General features: G+C 48.8%; 1 protein-coding gene across 1 annotated transcript; it reads left to right on the forward strand.

Annotated features, from left to right (window-relative positions):
• Positions 1 to 296: 296 nt before the first annotated feature.
• LOC124021099 (zinc finger protein GLIS2-like) lies at positions 297 to 15,136 on the forward strand. The gene is made up of 6 exons (XM_046336426.1): positions 297 to 506; positions 729 to 874; positions 8,359 to 8,541; positions 10,228 to 10,361; positions 10,726 to 10,844; positions 11,840 to 15,136. The coding sequence occupies exons 1-6, from the start codon at positions 317 to 319 to the stop codon at positions 12,628 to 12,630; spliced, it is 1,563 nt and encodes a 520-aa protein (XP_046192382.1). The 5' UTR covers positions 297 to 316; the 3' UTR covers positions 12,631 to 15,136.
• Positions 15,137 to 15,763: the final 627 nt, after the last annotated feature.

The following is a 15,763-nucleotide window of genomic DNA, read 5'->3' on the forward strand; positions in this document are numbered from 1 at the left end:
CACTATGTCTGCTGCAGAGAGACAGAGAGAGACATGAGAAAATGACTTCTGATCAGTCATGGAAATAAAGTGCTGAAAACAAATTGTGTCCCTATTTCAAAAGAAGAGAGTGAACAAGTTATGAATGAGTTTTGGTCCAGGCAGGTACGGCCACCTAGAGCAAAATAATATTACCATATCGTCAAAACAATACGATGTATTACCCCAAATAATATCCCAATATGGAAGTGTAGAAATGTTTCCCACCATCACTACTGAATACCTGACCTTCTCTGATTGGTTGTCTGTGCAGGCGGGAGGTCCGTGGGCTGCAGCCATGCTGTCCCTGGATGAGCCATTGGACCTAATGCTCCCCCGGGGGTGTGTCAACGGGCGGGACAGGGGTGCACGGCCACCCCCCACCCTCACGCTCTCTCCGATACCCTTCAAGCGCTCCCGGCAGCTCCGCATGGCTGATGATGGCACAGCCGTCATAGTGCCCGCCTCCCCGGCCTCGCCACACACAGGTGGGTGACGACACACACACACACACACACACACACACACACACACACACACACACACACACACACACACACACACACACACACACACACACACACACACACACACACACACACACACACACACAAAGAGAAGAGTGGGTGAACCCATAGCTGTAACACACTGCCAATCAAATCACACACCCACAGGTGTTATGTACCCTGACCGACCTCACCCTTCCACAGGTGTGTTGGTGGTCTCCCGGGAGAGGCCAGAGACACCCCCCACCCCGCCAGCCGTGGACCTCAGTACGTCCCCCTCCTCCCGCCACACCTCCAGCTCCCCAGAGATGACCAACGGAAACGGGGTCTCCCACCACATCATTGCAGGGGTGAGTAGAAACCATCTGACAGTACGGACACTTCTGAAATGTCCTATTCCATTGTGTGAGAAGAGAGGGGAGACACAGGATGAGAGAGAGGAGGAGGAGGAAGAGGAAGAGAGAGAGATGCTTCCCAGCCAATCCCAGCTGTATCAGTTAGAGCTGATATCATGTCACATCGGCGAGGAAGCACGACACAAAGAGTCAGGAACACAGCGACAACAAGAGGTCTCACGCACGCACACACACACACACACACACACACACACACACACACACACACACACACACACACACACACACACACACACACACACACACACACACACACACACACACACACACACACACACACACACACACACACACACACACACACACTATAAACTATGTCACAGGTCAGTAAGTGCTGAGTGACTGGATGGGTATTTAAATAATTAAAAGACAATCAGTCATCTGTGGCAAGAGACAAGAAAAGAGGGAGGGAGAGAGGGGGGAAGGGGGAGGGAGGGAGAGAGAGAGAGAGAGAGAGAGAGAGAGAGAGAGAGAGAGAGAGAGAGAGAGAGAGAGAGAGGGAGGGAGGGAGGGAGGGAGGGAGGGGGAGGGAGGGAAAGACAGAGAGAGGAGAGGTTGAGGGGGACGGCGTGTGACAGAGAACAACCCACTAGAGAGGTGGCCACCCCCACAGAGAAGCCAGCAGAACAGCCCACCTCAGCACCCGACAAAAGTCTCGACACCACAGCAGAACAGTCCACACCAGACCCTGACCATAGAGTCGACATCGCAGCAGAACAGACAAATGAAGAACCCCAAGCCCAGCGGCTCTCACCCCCTCTGAGCACCCCCCCTGTCAGCCACCCTGATAGCCCTTCTGACAACCCCCCCACACCCACTGAGGACAAACACAAGACACAGATTGTACTACTTATGGACTCAAATGGGAAATATATAGAAGAAAAAAACTTTTCCCAAACACAGTGTGTCTAAACTCTGGTGTCCAAACACCCAGCGTTCTGTCTGAGCCAACTAGGCTCACCCAGACCTTCTGTCTGAGGACCAACTAGGCTCACCCAGCCACATAATAATACACACAGGCACAAACAACCTGAGAGCACAGCAGGAAAGGGTGGCCACAGCACTGAAGGGAGTGATTGAAAAGGCTTCTTCTACTTTCCCCAACACACAAGTGGTTATCTCCACCCTGCTACCACGAAAAGACTTCCACCCTGCCACAGTACAGCGGGTAAACGCAAGTATTTCTCATGACTGTGCCTCAAAACCAAATGTTTTCCTGGCCCACCACTCCACCCTGGACTTGAACAGCCTCTATGACCAGGTCCACCACTACAAGGCAGCAGTGCCCACCTTTGCCCAGACTCTAAAGGACATCGCTCTCAAACGTATCCCCAACACTTCACACAGGAGCAACAGATCAATAGACTCCCCACCCAGACCAGCGAGACACCCTCCCAGACCCGCAGGACCCCCCCCTGGACCTACACATAGAGGACCCACGCCAAGAGGAATTACATCCAGACCACAGCACCCCCAGACACATCCACACCCCCACCCCAACCAATCAACACCCCCCCACGTCAACCATGCCCACACCTCATTTAGGCCCCCTCAGATCAGACCTATGCCAATCCTGCCCACCCCATGCACCCCACCCCCGCAAAGAGGGCCTCAACATGGAAGCCACACATACGCCCAGGTAGTGAGCGGGCAAACAGTCCCAACCCCCACTCTCACACTCGCCCAAGCCAATGGCATGTACCAGATGCTCAGCAGGCTCTGCTCACACTTACTGGCCTGAGGCCAAACCACAACCAACAACATTGGACACTCTGGAACAATAAGCCTTCACTATATCATCCTGGAATATCCAAGGCCTGAGGTCATCTGCCTTTGGCCTGAAGAGCAGAAACCCGGACTTCACCAAAGAAATCGGTAATACAGACATTGTCATCCTGCAAGAAACCTGGTATAGAGGAGACAGACCCACTGGTTGTCCTCTAGGTTACAGAGAGCTGGTAGTCCCATCCACCAAACTACCAGGTGTGAAACAGGGAAGGGACTCAGGGGGTATGCTAATTTGGTATAGAGCAGACCTAACTCACTCCATTAAATTAATCAAAACAGGAACATTCTACATTTGGCTAGAAATTCAAAAGGAAATTATCCTAACAGAGAAAAATGTCCTCCTGTGTGCTACCTATATCCCCCTACTAGAATCCCCATACTTTAATGAAGACAGCTTCTCCATCCTGGAGGGGGAAATCAATCATTTCCAGGCCCAGGGACATGTACTAGTCTGTGGCGACCTAAATGCCAGAACCGGACAAGAACCTGACACCCTCAGCACACAGGGGGACAAACACCTGCCTGGAGGTGACAGCATTCCCTCCCACATATGTCCCCCTAGGCACAACTATGACAACATAACCAACAAAAACGGGTCACAACTCCTGCAACTCTGTCGCACGCTGGGTATGTACATAGTCAAGGGTAGGCTTCGAGGGGACTCATATGGTAGGTACACCTATAGCTCATCTCTTGGCAGTAGTACTGTAGACTACTTTATCACTGACCTCAACCCAGAGTCTCTCAGAGCGTTCACAGTCAGCCCACTGACACCCCTATCAGACCACAGCAAAATCACAGTCTACTTAAACAGAGCAATACTCAATCATGAGGCATCAAAGCCAAAGGAACTGAGTAACATTAAGAAATGCTATAGATGGAAGGAATGCAGTTTGGAAACCTACCAAAAAACAATTAGGCAACAACAAATTCAATCCCTTTTAGACAATTTCCTGGGTAAAACGTTCCACTGTAATAGTGAAGGTGTAAACTTGGCAGTAGAAAATCTTAATAGTATATTTGACCTCTCAGCTTCCCTATCAAATCTAAAAATCTCAAATAGAAAACCGAAGAAAATTAACAATAATGACAAATGGTATTGACGAAGAATGCAAAAATCTAAGAAAGAAATTGAGAAATCTGTCCAACCAAAAACATAGAGACCTGGAAAACCTGAGTCTACGCCTTCACTATGGTGAATCACTAAAACAATACAGAAATACACTACGGAAAAAGAAGGAACAGCATGTCAGAAATCAGCTCAATGTAATTGAAGAATCCATAGACTCTAACCACTTCTGGGAAAATTGGAAAACACTAAACAAACATCTGCACGAAGAATTATCTATCCAAAATGGAGATGTATGGGTAAACCACTTCTCCAATCTTTTTGGCTCTATAACAAAAAATAAAGAGCAAAAACATATACATGATCAAATACAGATCTTAGAATCAACTATTAAAGACCAGAACCCACTGGATTATCCAATTACATTGAATGAGTTACAGGACAAAATAAAAACCCTCCAACCCAAAAAGGCCTGTGGTGTCGATGGTATCCTCAATGAAATGATCAAATATACAGACAACAAATTCCAATTGGCAATACTAAAACTCTTTAACATCATCCTTAGCTCTGGCATCTTCCCCAATATTTGGAGCCAAGGACTGATCAGCCCAATCCACAAAAGTGGAGACAAATTTGACCCCAATAACTACCGTGGAATATGCGTCAACAGTAACCTTGAGAAAATCCTCTGTATTATCATTAACAGCAGACTCGTACATTTCCTCAATGAAAACTATATACTGAGCAAATGTCAAATTGGCTTTTTACCAAATTACCGTACAACAGACCATGTATTCACCCTGAACACCCTAATTGACAACCAAACAAACCAAAACAAAGGCAAAGTCTTCTCATGCTTTGTTGATTTCAAAAAAGCCTTCGACTCAATTTGGCATGAGGGTCTGCTATACAAACTGATGGAAAGTGGTGTTGGGGGTAAAACATACAACATTATAAAATCCATGTACACAAACAACAAGTGTGTGGTTAAAATTGGCAAAAAATACACACATTTCTTCACACAGGGTCATGGGGTGAGACAGGGATGCAGCTTAAGCCCCACCCTCTTCAACATATATATCAACGAATTGGCGCGGGCACTAGAAAAGTCTGCAGCACCCGGCCTCACCCTACTAGAATCCAAAGTCAAATGTCTGCTGTTTGCTGATGATCTGGTGCTTCTGTCACCAACCAAGGAGGGCCTACAGCAGCACCTAGATCTTATGCACAGATTCTGTCAGACCTGGGCCCTAACAGTAAATCTCAGTAAGACCAAAATAATGGTGTTCCAAAAAAGGTCCAGTCACCAGGACCACAAATACAAATTCCATCTAGACACTGTTGCCCTAGAGCACACAAAAAACTATACATACCTTGGCCTAAACATCAGCGCCACAGGTAACTTCCACAAAGCTGTGAACTATCTGAGAGACAAGGCAAGAAGGGCATTCTATGCCATCAAAGGAACATAAATTTCAACATACCAATTAGGATTTGGCTAAAAATACTTGAATCAGTCATAGAGCCCATTGCCCTTTATGGTTGTGAGGTCTGGGGTCCGCTCACCAACCAAGACTTCACAAAATGGGACAAACACCAAATTGAGACTCTGCACGCAGAATTCTGCAAAAATATCCTCTGTGTACAACGTAGAACACCAAATAATGCATGCAGAGCAGAATTAGGCCGATACCCACTAATTATCAAAATCCAGAAAAGAGCCGTTAAATTCTATAACCACTTAAAAGGAAGCGATTCCCAAACCTTCCACAACAAAGCCATCACCTACAGAGAGATGAACCTGGAGAAGAGTCCCATAAGCAAGCTGGTCCTGGGGCTCTGTTCACAAACACAAACACACCCTACAGAGCCCCAGGACAGCAGCACAATTAGACTCAACCAAATCATGAGAAAACAAAAAGATAATTACTTGACACATTGGAAAGAATTAACAAAAACAGAGCAAACTGAATGTACACAGCGGGCAGAATACCTGACCACTGTGACTGACCCAAAATTAAGGAAAGCTTTGACTATGTACAGACTCAGTGAGCATAGCCTTGCTATTGAGAAAGGTCGCCGTAGGCAGACATGGCTCTCAAGCGAAGACAGGCTATGTGCTCACTGCCCACAAAATGAGGTGGAAACTGAGCTGCACTTCCTAACCTCCTGCCCAATGTATGACCATATTAGAGAGACATATTTCCCTCAGATTACACAGATCCACAAAGAATTCGAAAACAAATCCAATTTTGATAAATTCCACAGTGTGCCATCACAGCAGCAAGAATTGTGACCTGTTGCCACGAGAAAAGGGCAACCAGTGAAGAACACACACCATTGTAAATACAACCCATATTTATGCTTATTTATTTTATCTTGTGTCCTTTACCATTTGTACATTGTTAAAAACTGTATATATATATATATGACATTTGTAATGTCTTTATTGTTTTGAAACGTCTGTATGTGTAATGTTTACTGTTCATTTTGTATTGTTTATTTCACTTTATATATTATCTACCTCACTTTATATATTATCTACCTCACTTGCTTTGGCAATGTTAACACATGTTTCCCATGCCGATAAAGCCCTTGAATTGAATTGAATTGAATTGAGAGAGAGAAAGAGAGATGACTACAACTGAACCACAATCCTCTCGCTGTCTAACAGGCTCCAGCTATGTCACAAATGTGTATGTGACAAATCTCATAAAATGAGACCAATTCCCGGTAGTCAGCTGTGCTTCTGCATTCATCAGTGTGTGTGTGTCTGGACTCAGTGTGAAGCAGATAGAGGCTGAATGACCACAGACAGCAGATCTCAATACAATTGGGAGCGAATTGAGTTAGATGGCGTGAGGTCTGCATGGCTGTACCTCGCTGTAAATCTGATTACACACACACACACACACACACACACACACACACACACACACACACACACACACACACACACACACACACACACACACACACACACACACACACACACACACACACACACACACACACACACACACACACACACACACACACACACACACACACACACACACACAATGCCCGAGGCCACTGAGTGCAAGTAACAGAGAGGGAGAGAGGAGCTTGTTATACGGAACACAAGACACATTATGTGTTTGATCAACAGTAATCCCCCCCTCCAGCACAACCTGATTCCCTTATGTGAAGTGTGACAGGGGTGTAAGGAGCTGCTCTGTGCCCCTAATGTTGCTTATGTGCTGCTGGTCCTAACCAGGCTGAGTCAGAGGACAGGGCCTGAGACAGATGACTCTCATTACAGACCATGCCAAATATGAATGTTCACACCACACAGTGGAAGCAGAGGGACAGGAGAGGAGAGGGACAGGAGAAGGTGAGGGACAGGAGAAGGTGAGGGACAGGAGAAGGAGAGGGACAGGAGAGGAGAGGGACAGGAGGGGACAGGAGAGGAGAGGGACAGGAGAAGGAGAGGGGCAGGAGAAGGAGAGGGACAGGAGAGGAGAGGGACAGGAGAGGGACAGGAGCAGGAGAGGGGCAGGAGAGGAGAGGGACAGGAGAAGGTGACAGGAGAAGGAGAGGGACAGGAGAGGAGAGGGACAGGAGAAGGAGAGGGACAGGAGAGGGACAGGAGAGGAGAGGGACAGGAGAGGAGAGGGACAGGAGAGGGACAGGAGAGGAGAGGGACAGGAGAGGAGAGGGACAGGAGGGTGAGGGACAGGAGAAGGAGAGGGACAGGAGAGGAGGGGACAGGAGAGGGACAGGAGAGGAGAGGGACAGGAGAAGGAGAGGGGCAGGAGAAGGAGAGGGACAGGAGAGGAGAGGGACAGGAGGGGACAGGAGCAGGAGAGGGACAGGAGAGGAGAGGGACAGGAGAGGAGAGGGACAGGAGAAGGAGAGGGACAGGAGAGGAGGGACAGGAGATGAGAAGGAGAGGGACAGGAGAGGGACATGAGAAGGAGAGGGACAGGAGAAGGAGAGGGACAGGAGAGGAGAGGGACAGGAGAGGAGGGACAGGATAAGGAGAGGGACAGTAGAGGAGAGGGACAGGAGAAGGATAGGGACAGGAGAGGAGAGGGACAGGAGAGGGACAGGAGAGGGACAGGAGAGGAGAGGGACAGGAGAGGGACAGGAGAGGAGAGGGACAGGAGAAGGAGAGGGACAGGAGAGGAGAGGGACAGGAGAAGGAGAGGGACATGAGAAGGAGAGGGACAGGAGAAGGAGAGGGACAGGGCAGGAGAGGGACAGGAGAGGAGAGGGACAGGAGCAGGAGAGGTAAAGAAGGAAAATGGTGAAAATAATTAAAGCAGAGGGAACAGATATTGTGTGTGTGTGTGTGTGTGTGTGTGTTGTGTGTGTGTGTGTGTGTGTGTGTGTGTGTGTGTGTGTGTGTGTGTGTGTGTGTGTGTGTGTGTGTGTGTGTGTGTGTGTGTGTGTGTGTGTGTGTGTGTGTGTGTGTGTGTGTGTGTGTGTGTGTGTGTGCATGTTTGATGGAGTAAGACAGACATTCTAACCTCTAATCCTCCTCCATCCTCTTGATCCTCTTCCCCCTCTCTCTCAGGACTCAGCTCACATCCATTATGTGGAGAGCAGAGCCTCCTCGCAGGCCTTCCAGTTCTTCGTGCCGATTGGTGCTGGGGCCGGACTCCACCTGCCGTCATCCATGTTCATTGGCCAGCCCAACGACAAGCGGGCCTCTCCCGATCTCTCAGCAGACGAACAGCTGGCCTGTCGCTGGAGGAAGGTGAGACACAGGAAGTCATGCAACAGGGGAAACATTTTAGCCTGGGCCCAGATCAGTTTCTGTTGTCTCGCCAACTCCTGTGTAATGGTCATTGTCGAGACCAGGAGTTGGCAAGCCAGCACAAACAGATCTGGGACCTGCAAAGGACCATTTTGCTCTGCAGCCAGGTGTTACCATGACATAACTAGATACTACAAAGGTCATTGTTTTAACATTTCACAATGACAGTGGTGGATGTTCAACCTTTTCTCTCTTTTATCATTCTCCCTCTGTCTTCCACCACTCTCCCCCCTCTCTCTCTCCCCCTCTCCCTCCCCCATCTCTCTCTCCCTCTCTCTCTCCCCTCTCCCTCCCCCATCTCTCTCTCCCTCTCTCTCTCCCCCTCTCCCTCCCCCATCTCTCTCTCCCCTCTCTCCCCCCCCCATCTCCCTCCCCCATCTCTCTCTCCCTCTCATCTCTCTCCCTCTCACTCTCTCCCCATCTCTCTCTCCCCACTCTCTCTCTCCCCATCTCTCTCTCCCCCACTCCCCTCCATCTCTCTCTCTATCACTCTCTCCCCATCTCTCTCTCCTATCACTCTCTCCCCACTCTCTCCTCCATCTCTCTCTCCTATCACTCTCTCCCCACTCTCTCTCCTATCACTCTCTCCCCATCTCTCTCTCCTATCACTCTCTCCCCACTCTCTCCTCCATCTCTCTCTCCTATCACTCTCTCCCCCTCTCTCCTCCATCTCTCTCTCCTATCACTCTCTCCCCACTCTCTCCTCCATCTCTCTCTCCTATCACTCTCTCCCCATCTCTCTCTCCCCATCTCTCTCTCCTCCATCTCTCTCTCCCCACTCTCTCTCCTCCATCTCTCTCTCCCCCATCTCTCTCTCCCCACTCTCTCACCCCTCTCTCCCCCACTCTCTCTCTCCCCTCTCTCTCTCCTCTCCCCCCCATCTCTCTCTCCCCACTCTCTCTCTCCCCTCTCTCCCCCATCTCTCTCTCACCACTCTCTCTCCCCCATCTCTCTCTCCCCACTCTCTCTCTCCCCCTCTCTCTCACCTCTCTCTCTCCCCCCCCCTCTCCCTCTCTCTCTCCCCCCTCATCATCTCTCTCCCCCCTCTCTCCCCCATCTCTCTCTCCCCATATCTCTCTCTCCCCCTCTCTCTCCCCCATCTCTCTCTCCCCACTCTCTCTCCCCCTCTCTCTCTCCTCTCTCTCTCTCTCTCTCTCTCTCTCTCTCTCTCTCATCCATCTCTCTCTCCCCCTCATCTCTCTCTCCCCCCCTCTCTCCCCATCTCCTCTCCCCATCTCTCTCTCCCCTCTCTCTCTCCCCTCTCTCTCCCCATCTCTCTCTCCCCATCCCTCTCCCCACTCTCTCTCTCCCCTCTCTCTCCCCACTCTCTCTCTCCCCTCTCTCTCTCCTCCATCTCTCTCTCCCACTCTCTCTCTCCCCTCTCCTCTCTCTCTCTCTCTCTCTCTCTCTCTCTCTCTCTCCCCCCATCTCTCTCTCCCCCTCATCTCTCTCTCCCCCTCTCTCTCCCCATCTCTCTCTCCCCATCTCTCTCTCCCCTCTCTCTCTCCCCACTCTCTCTCTCCTCCATCTCTCTCTCCCCATCTCTCTCTCCCCACTCTCTCTCTCCCTCTCTCTCCCCACTCTCTCTCTCCCCTCTCTCTCTCCTCTCTCTCTCTCTCTCTCCAGTGCCATCTTCTCTTTGAGTCCCTGCAAGACCTTGTGGACCACGTCAACGACTTCCACGTCAAACCTGAAAAGGATTCTGGGTATTGCTGCCACTGGGACGGCTGCGCTCGCAGAGGGCGGGGCTTCAACGCTAGGTGAGATTGACCTCAGATCATGACTGAGATGATTAACTGACCACTGAAATGTGTCCAACATAAGACATTTAAAGGTCCTTCATGAAACCAGTCTTACCACCTCTATGAGTGTGTCGTATCATTCAAAACTACCTTCCTCACTCTTCAGAAAGATGTTATGAATACCTTGCATTGTTCCATAAGGGTATGTGTGTGCACCTGTTATTATACTCAAGTGTGTGTGTGTGTGTGTGTGTGTGTGTGTGTGTGTGTGTGTGTGTGTGTGTGTGTGTGTGTGTGTGTGTGTGTGTGTGTGTGTGTGTGTGTGTGTGTGTGTGTGTGTGTGTGTGTGTGTGTGTGTGTGTGTGTGTGTGTGTGTGTGCAGGTACAAGATGCTTATCCATATCCGTACACACACCAATGAGAAGCCTCACCGCTGCCCCACCTGCAACAAGAGCTTCTCTCGCCTGGAGAACCTCAAGATACACAACCGCTCACACACAGGTTGGTCAGACACTCACAGACAGACACAGACACTCAGATAGACAGACAGACAGACACACTCACACACAGACACTCAGATAGACAGACAGACAGACACTCACACACACAGACACTCAGATAGACAGACAGACAGACAGACACTCACACACACAGACACTCAGATAGACAGACAGACAGACACTCACACACACAGACACTCAGATAGACAGACAGACAGACACACTCACACACAGACACTCAGATAGACAGACAGACACACTCACACACAGACACTCAGATAGACAGACAGACAGACACACACTACACACAGACACTCAGATAGACAGACAGACAGACAGACACTCACACACAGACACTCAGACAGACAGACACTCACACACAGACACTCAGACAGACAGACAGACACACAGAAAGACAGACAGACACTAAGAAAGAAGACAGACAGACAGACAGACAGACAGACAGACAGACAGACAGACAGACAGACAGACAGACAGACAGACAGACAGACAGACAGACAGACAGACAGACAGACAGACAGACAGACAGACACACAGACACACAGACACACAGACACTCAGAAAGACAGACAGACAGACACTAAGACAGACAGACAGACAGACAGACAGACAGACAGACAGACAGACAGACAGACAGACAGACAGACAGACAGACAGACAGACAGACAGACAGACAGACAGACAGACAGACAGACAGACAGACACTAAGAAAGACAGACAGACAGACAGACAGACAGACAGACAGACAGACAGACAGACAGACAGACAGACAGACAGACAGACAGACAGACAGACAGACAGACAGACAGACAGACAGACAGACAGACAGACACTCCCTCACTGTAAAGTCACACGTTCTTTTGTATGCTGTATACACATGAAAACATTCCTTCCTTCATCCTTCATCTCTAACGCTAAAATAACCACTCAAGTTTATTGAATTGAATAACTTACCTGAATGTCTTTTCTCCTCAGGTGAGAAGCCCTACATCTGTCCATACGAGGGCTGCAGCAAGCGCTACTCCAACTCCAGCGACCGCTTCAAGCACACGCGTACCCACTACGTGGACAAGCCCTACTACTGCAAGATGGCCGGCTGCCTGAAGCGATACACAGACCCTAGCTCTCTCCGTAAGCACATCAAGGCCCACGGCCACTCTGTAGCCCAGGAGCAAGGCTGTCCGGGTGGGCTGAGCTCCCTGCTCAAGGTGGGTCCCCTGGGGGTGGGGATGGGTGGAAGAGGGGGTAAGCTGGGGGAGTCGGAGCTGAGCTACATCAGTGGGGCCCATATCATCATCCCCAGCGCCGCTGCCGCTCTCCTGGGGGGCCACGCTCTGCAGGGCCTGGCGGGCTCCATGCCTCTATCCCCCCTCGCCCCCCGGCCCCTGGACCTGAGCACGCTGGGGGGGTGCCCCAGCTCCCCTTGCACCACCTCCATCCTGTCTTTCAATGGTTCTCCTCTGAGCCTGGCCACCAAGTCGTCCCTGGGGCACTCCCCGGCCTTCCCCTCTTCAGCCCTGGGGCTGGGGCCCACCATGGTGCCCGTGTCCCTAGGAGGATCCATGGGGTCGTCCGCCTCAGAGCGCAGGGCCCACCACCACGGGTGTCACCACAAGGGGAAAATTGGGGGTGGGGGGGAGGAGGGGAAGAACAAGCTTCATCGTGGGGGGGTGCTGAACCTCTCCACGGGGGCCTCCCACGACCCCCTGTCCTGGGTGGTCATCCCCTCCGGCACGGTTGTGCTTAAGCCAGCTGTTGTCAACTAACACACACACACACACACACACACACACACACACACACACACACACACACACACACACACACACACACACACACACACACACACACACACACACACACACACACACACACACACACACACACACACACATTCCAGAGGAACTGAAGGGGGGCTGAGAAAATGTAGAAAAAGGTAGATAAAAATTGACGTGAAAAGAAAGAAAGTCCACTTTCAGCAACTTAAACTTAACAACAAAGTCCACACCTCAGTTTGTAAAATTGTCTCGGACAAAAAAAACTGAGGTATCTGGCACTGCTATCTTTACATTTATCCAGCACATCTTGGGACCATCAACAACTCAGAAATACATTTCAATCATGTGTCGTTTTGTATTATTTAATAAGGCTTGAAAGAAAATGCAACAGCGGCCCTCCTCACCTCTTCCCCACATTCTCTGTCTCTGGCGTTCCCTTTGTTTCTGGACTTGCTCCATGGAAAGGACAGTCTTCTAATGCTCTGTGTCCTTCCTCAAGCTCCATCTCATGTGTATGTATTGATGACAGCCTTCTAATGCTCTGTGTCCTTCCTCAAGCTCCATCTCATGTGTATGTATTGATGATGTTCATGTTGACAGTGTGCTCTGTGGCCGAGCAGTGAGGTAGACACACAAATGAAACAGTAGGAGGCGCTCACTGCTAGGCTAGCAACACACAGTACGTTAGCAACACACAGTACGTTAGCAACACACAGTACGTTAGCAACACACAGTACGTTAGCAACACACAGTACGTTAGCAACACACAGTACGTCCCCATTCCACTGCTTTAAAGGTTACACAAACTACTTCCTACAAAGTGCTGTGAACACAATTGGACAAACTTCCTGTTTTATCGGAAGTGAAGTCAAACTGATTTAGAAGGGGATTACGGATTAATTGACTGCATCTCCTTACTTTAAATAGTAGGGAGGTGCTATTGGATGTCAATCAGAATGACATCCCACCAAGGAGCACCCAACCCCCTTTTAGTCAGAACATCAACCCAGGCGATAGTGATGTAAACCTCACAACTGCTGCTAACCTCTCAAAAACTCTCCTCAAACATGACCGAAACTAAACGTGAGCACTTTGATGACTATTTTTGACAATCTTTTCCCGATTCGGGGAGGGTGACCATCGTGGACCAGCCCTTTCCACAATGACATGTCACGGGCTTGTTGTTGCACACTGGGGGCTTGTGTAAGGACGCAGAGCAACTCAAGTCTTAGAAGGCAGACAAACGGTGTTATATCACCCAGCAAATGACCAATATTCTTCTTCTTCTTCTTCTTCATCACGGTAACGTCTATGGCACAGGTGTTGTTATGTAACCCCCTGGTGGACAGGTGAATTACTCCGGTCAGTCAGCCTCCCAGTCCAATCTATTATTGTCCACAACAAATCTACTTCTAAATGACACAGTGAGTTAAGTACTGGGTATGAAAGGTCCACTGCTGAAGTAACACACTGTGTTGTGGAACAGTGTTGAAATGACCTTTCATTAAAAGCAGCTGTGTAAAACAGGTGGCTGTCCAGTGAAGAGTCCTGAGTCCTTGTGGAGTTGGCTGTTGGTTGCTTTGTCCCGAGTTCAACAGTCCCACATTGTGCCAAAAAAAGATCCATCCTTGAGGGTAGACTGGGAGCTGTGTATCCTGAACCACAGGGTGTGTGACACAGGCTGATTGACACTATAGGGCTGACTCAAACCGTACCGTGCTGGCTGGGATCTTCTTTTCACAGTGTTCTGTTTAGCATGGTTCAGCATCATGGCGTAACCAGGCCAGGCTGCTACAGTAAGACATGGTTTGGTCCTACGGTGTGAATCAGGCTTTACTGCTACGTACAGCTGGGCTGGTCACAGGACACAGCCACACTACAAACTGACTCACTTCACTTTTCCAAGGAAGTGGTGTTCATTCACAGACTTTAGAACAATTGACTGATGTTAGAATCCGTATGGTTGGATTGATGCATTCAACATGCACTTATACCGTACAAAACCAGTGTCTTTGTTACGTTTTACAAAACATGGAACTGCCAACTTGTACTTGTGGCTCTCTGGAAACATTCTGTCTTTCTCTTTCCATCTTCACTATCTTGGTTTTCCCTTCATTTACGCTCAGGCTTGAAACGGCCACCTTTCTCTGTGGACTCTGGGGTCCTTCCATAAGCTGGAGTCGCAGAGATATGATGGATGTAGAATGTTGAGTGAACCATGTTATGTGGGTATAGGAGGGGAGGTGAGAGGAGAAGAGGACAGGTGAGAGGAGCATCTCAACACAAGAAACATTCCCCTGAAGAGCCAAATACCCCTCCCCCTCTACTCACTCTCTCTCCATCTTTCTTTAAAGGTCTTACATTTCCATTTTCCATGACGGTATGTCCATACTTTATTTTCCATACGGTATGTCCATACTTTATTTTCCATACGGTATGTCCATACTTTATTTTCCATACAGTATGTCCATACCTTATTTTCCATACGGTATGTCCATACTTTATCTTCCATACGGTATGTCCATACTTTATTTTCCATACGGTATGTCCATACTTTATATTCCATACAGTATGTCCATACGGTATGTCCATACTTTATATTCCATACGGTATGTCCATACTTTATATTCCATACAGTATGTCCATACGGTATGTCCATACTTTATATTCCATACAGTATGTCCATACGGTATGTCCATACTTTATATTCCATACGGTATGTCCATACTTTATATTCCATACAGTATGTCCATACGGTATGTCCATACTTTATATTCCATACGGTATGTCCATACTTTATATTCCATACAGTATGTCCATACGGTATGTCCATACTTTATATTCCATACGGTATGTCCATACTTTATATTCCATACAGTATGTCCATACGGTATGTCCATACTTTATATTCCATACGGTATGTCCATACTTTATATTCCATACAGTATGTCCATACGGTATGTCCATACTTTATATTCCATACGGTATGTCCATACTTTATATTCCATACGGTATGTCCATACTTTATATTCCATACGGTATGTCCATACTTTATTTTCCATACGGTATGTCCATACTTTATTTTCCATACGGTATGTCCATACGGTATGTCCATACTTTA

The sequence above is a fragment of the Oncorhynchus gorbuscha genome, unplaced genomic scaffold (assembly GCF_021184085.1).
Source record: "Oncorhynchus gorbuscha isolate QuinsamMale2020 ecotype Even-year unplaced genomic scaffold, OgorEven_v1.0 Un_scaffold_1048, whole genome shotgun sequence".
Lineage (NCBI taxonomy): Eukaryota > Metazoa > Chordata > Actinopteri > Salmoniformes > Salmonidae > Oncorhynchus > Oncorhynchus gorbuscha.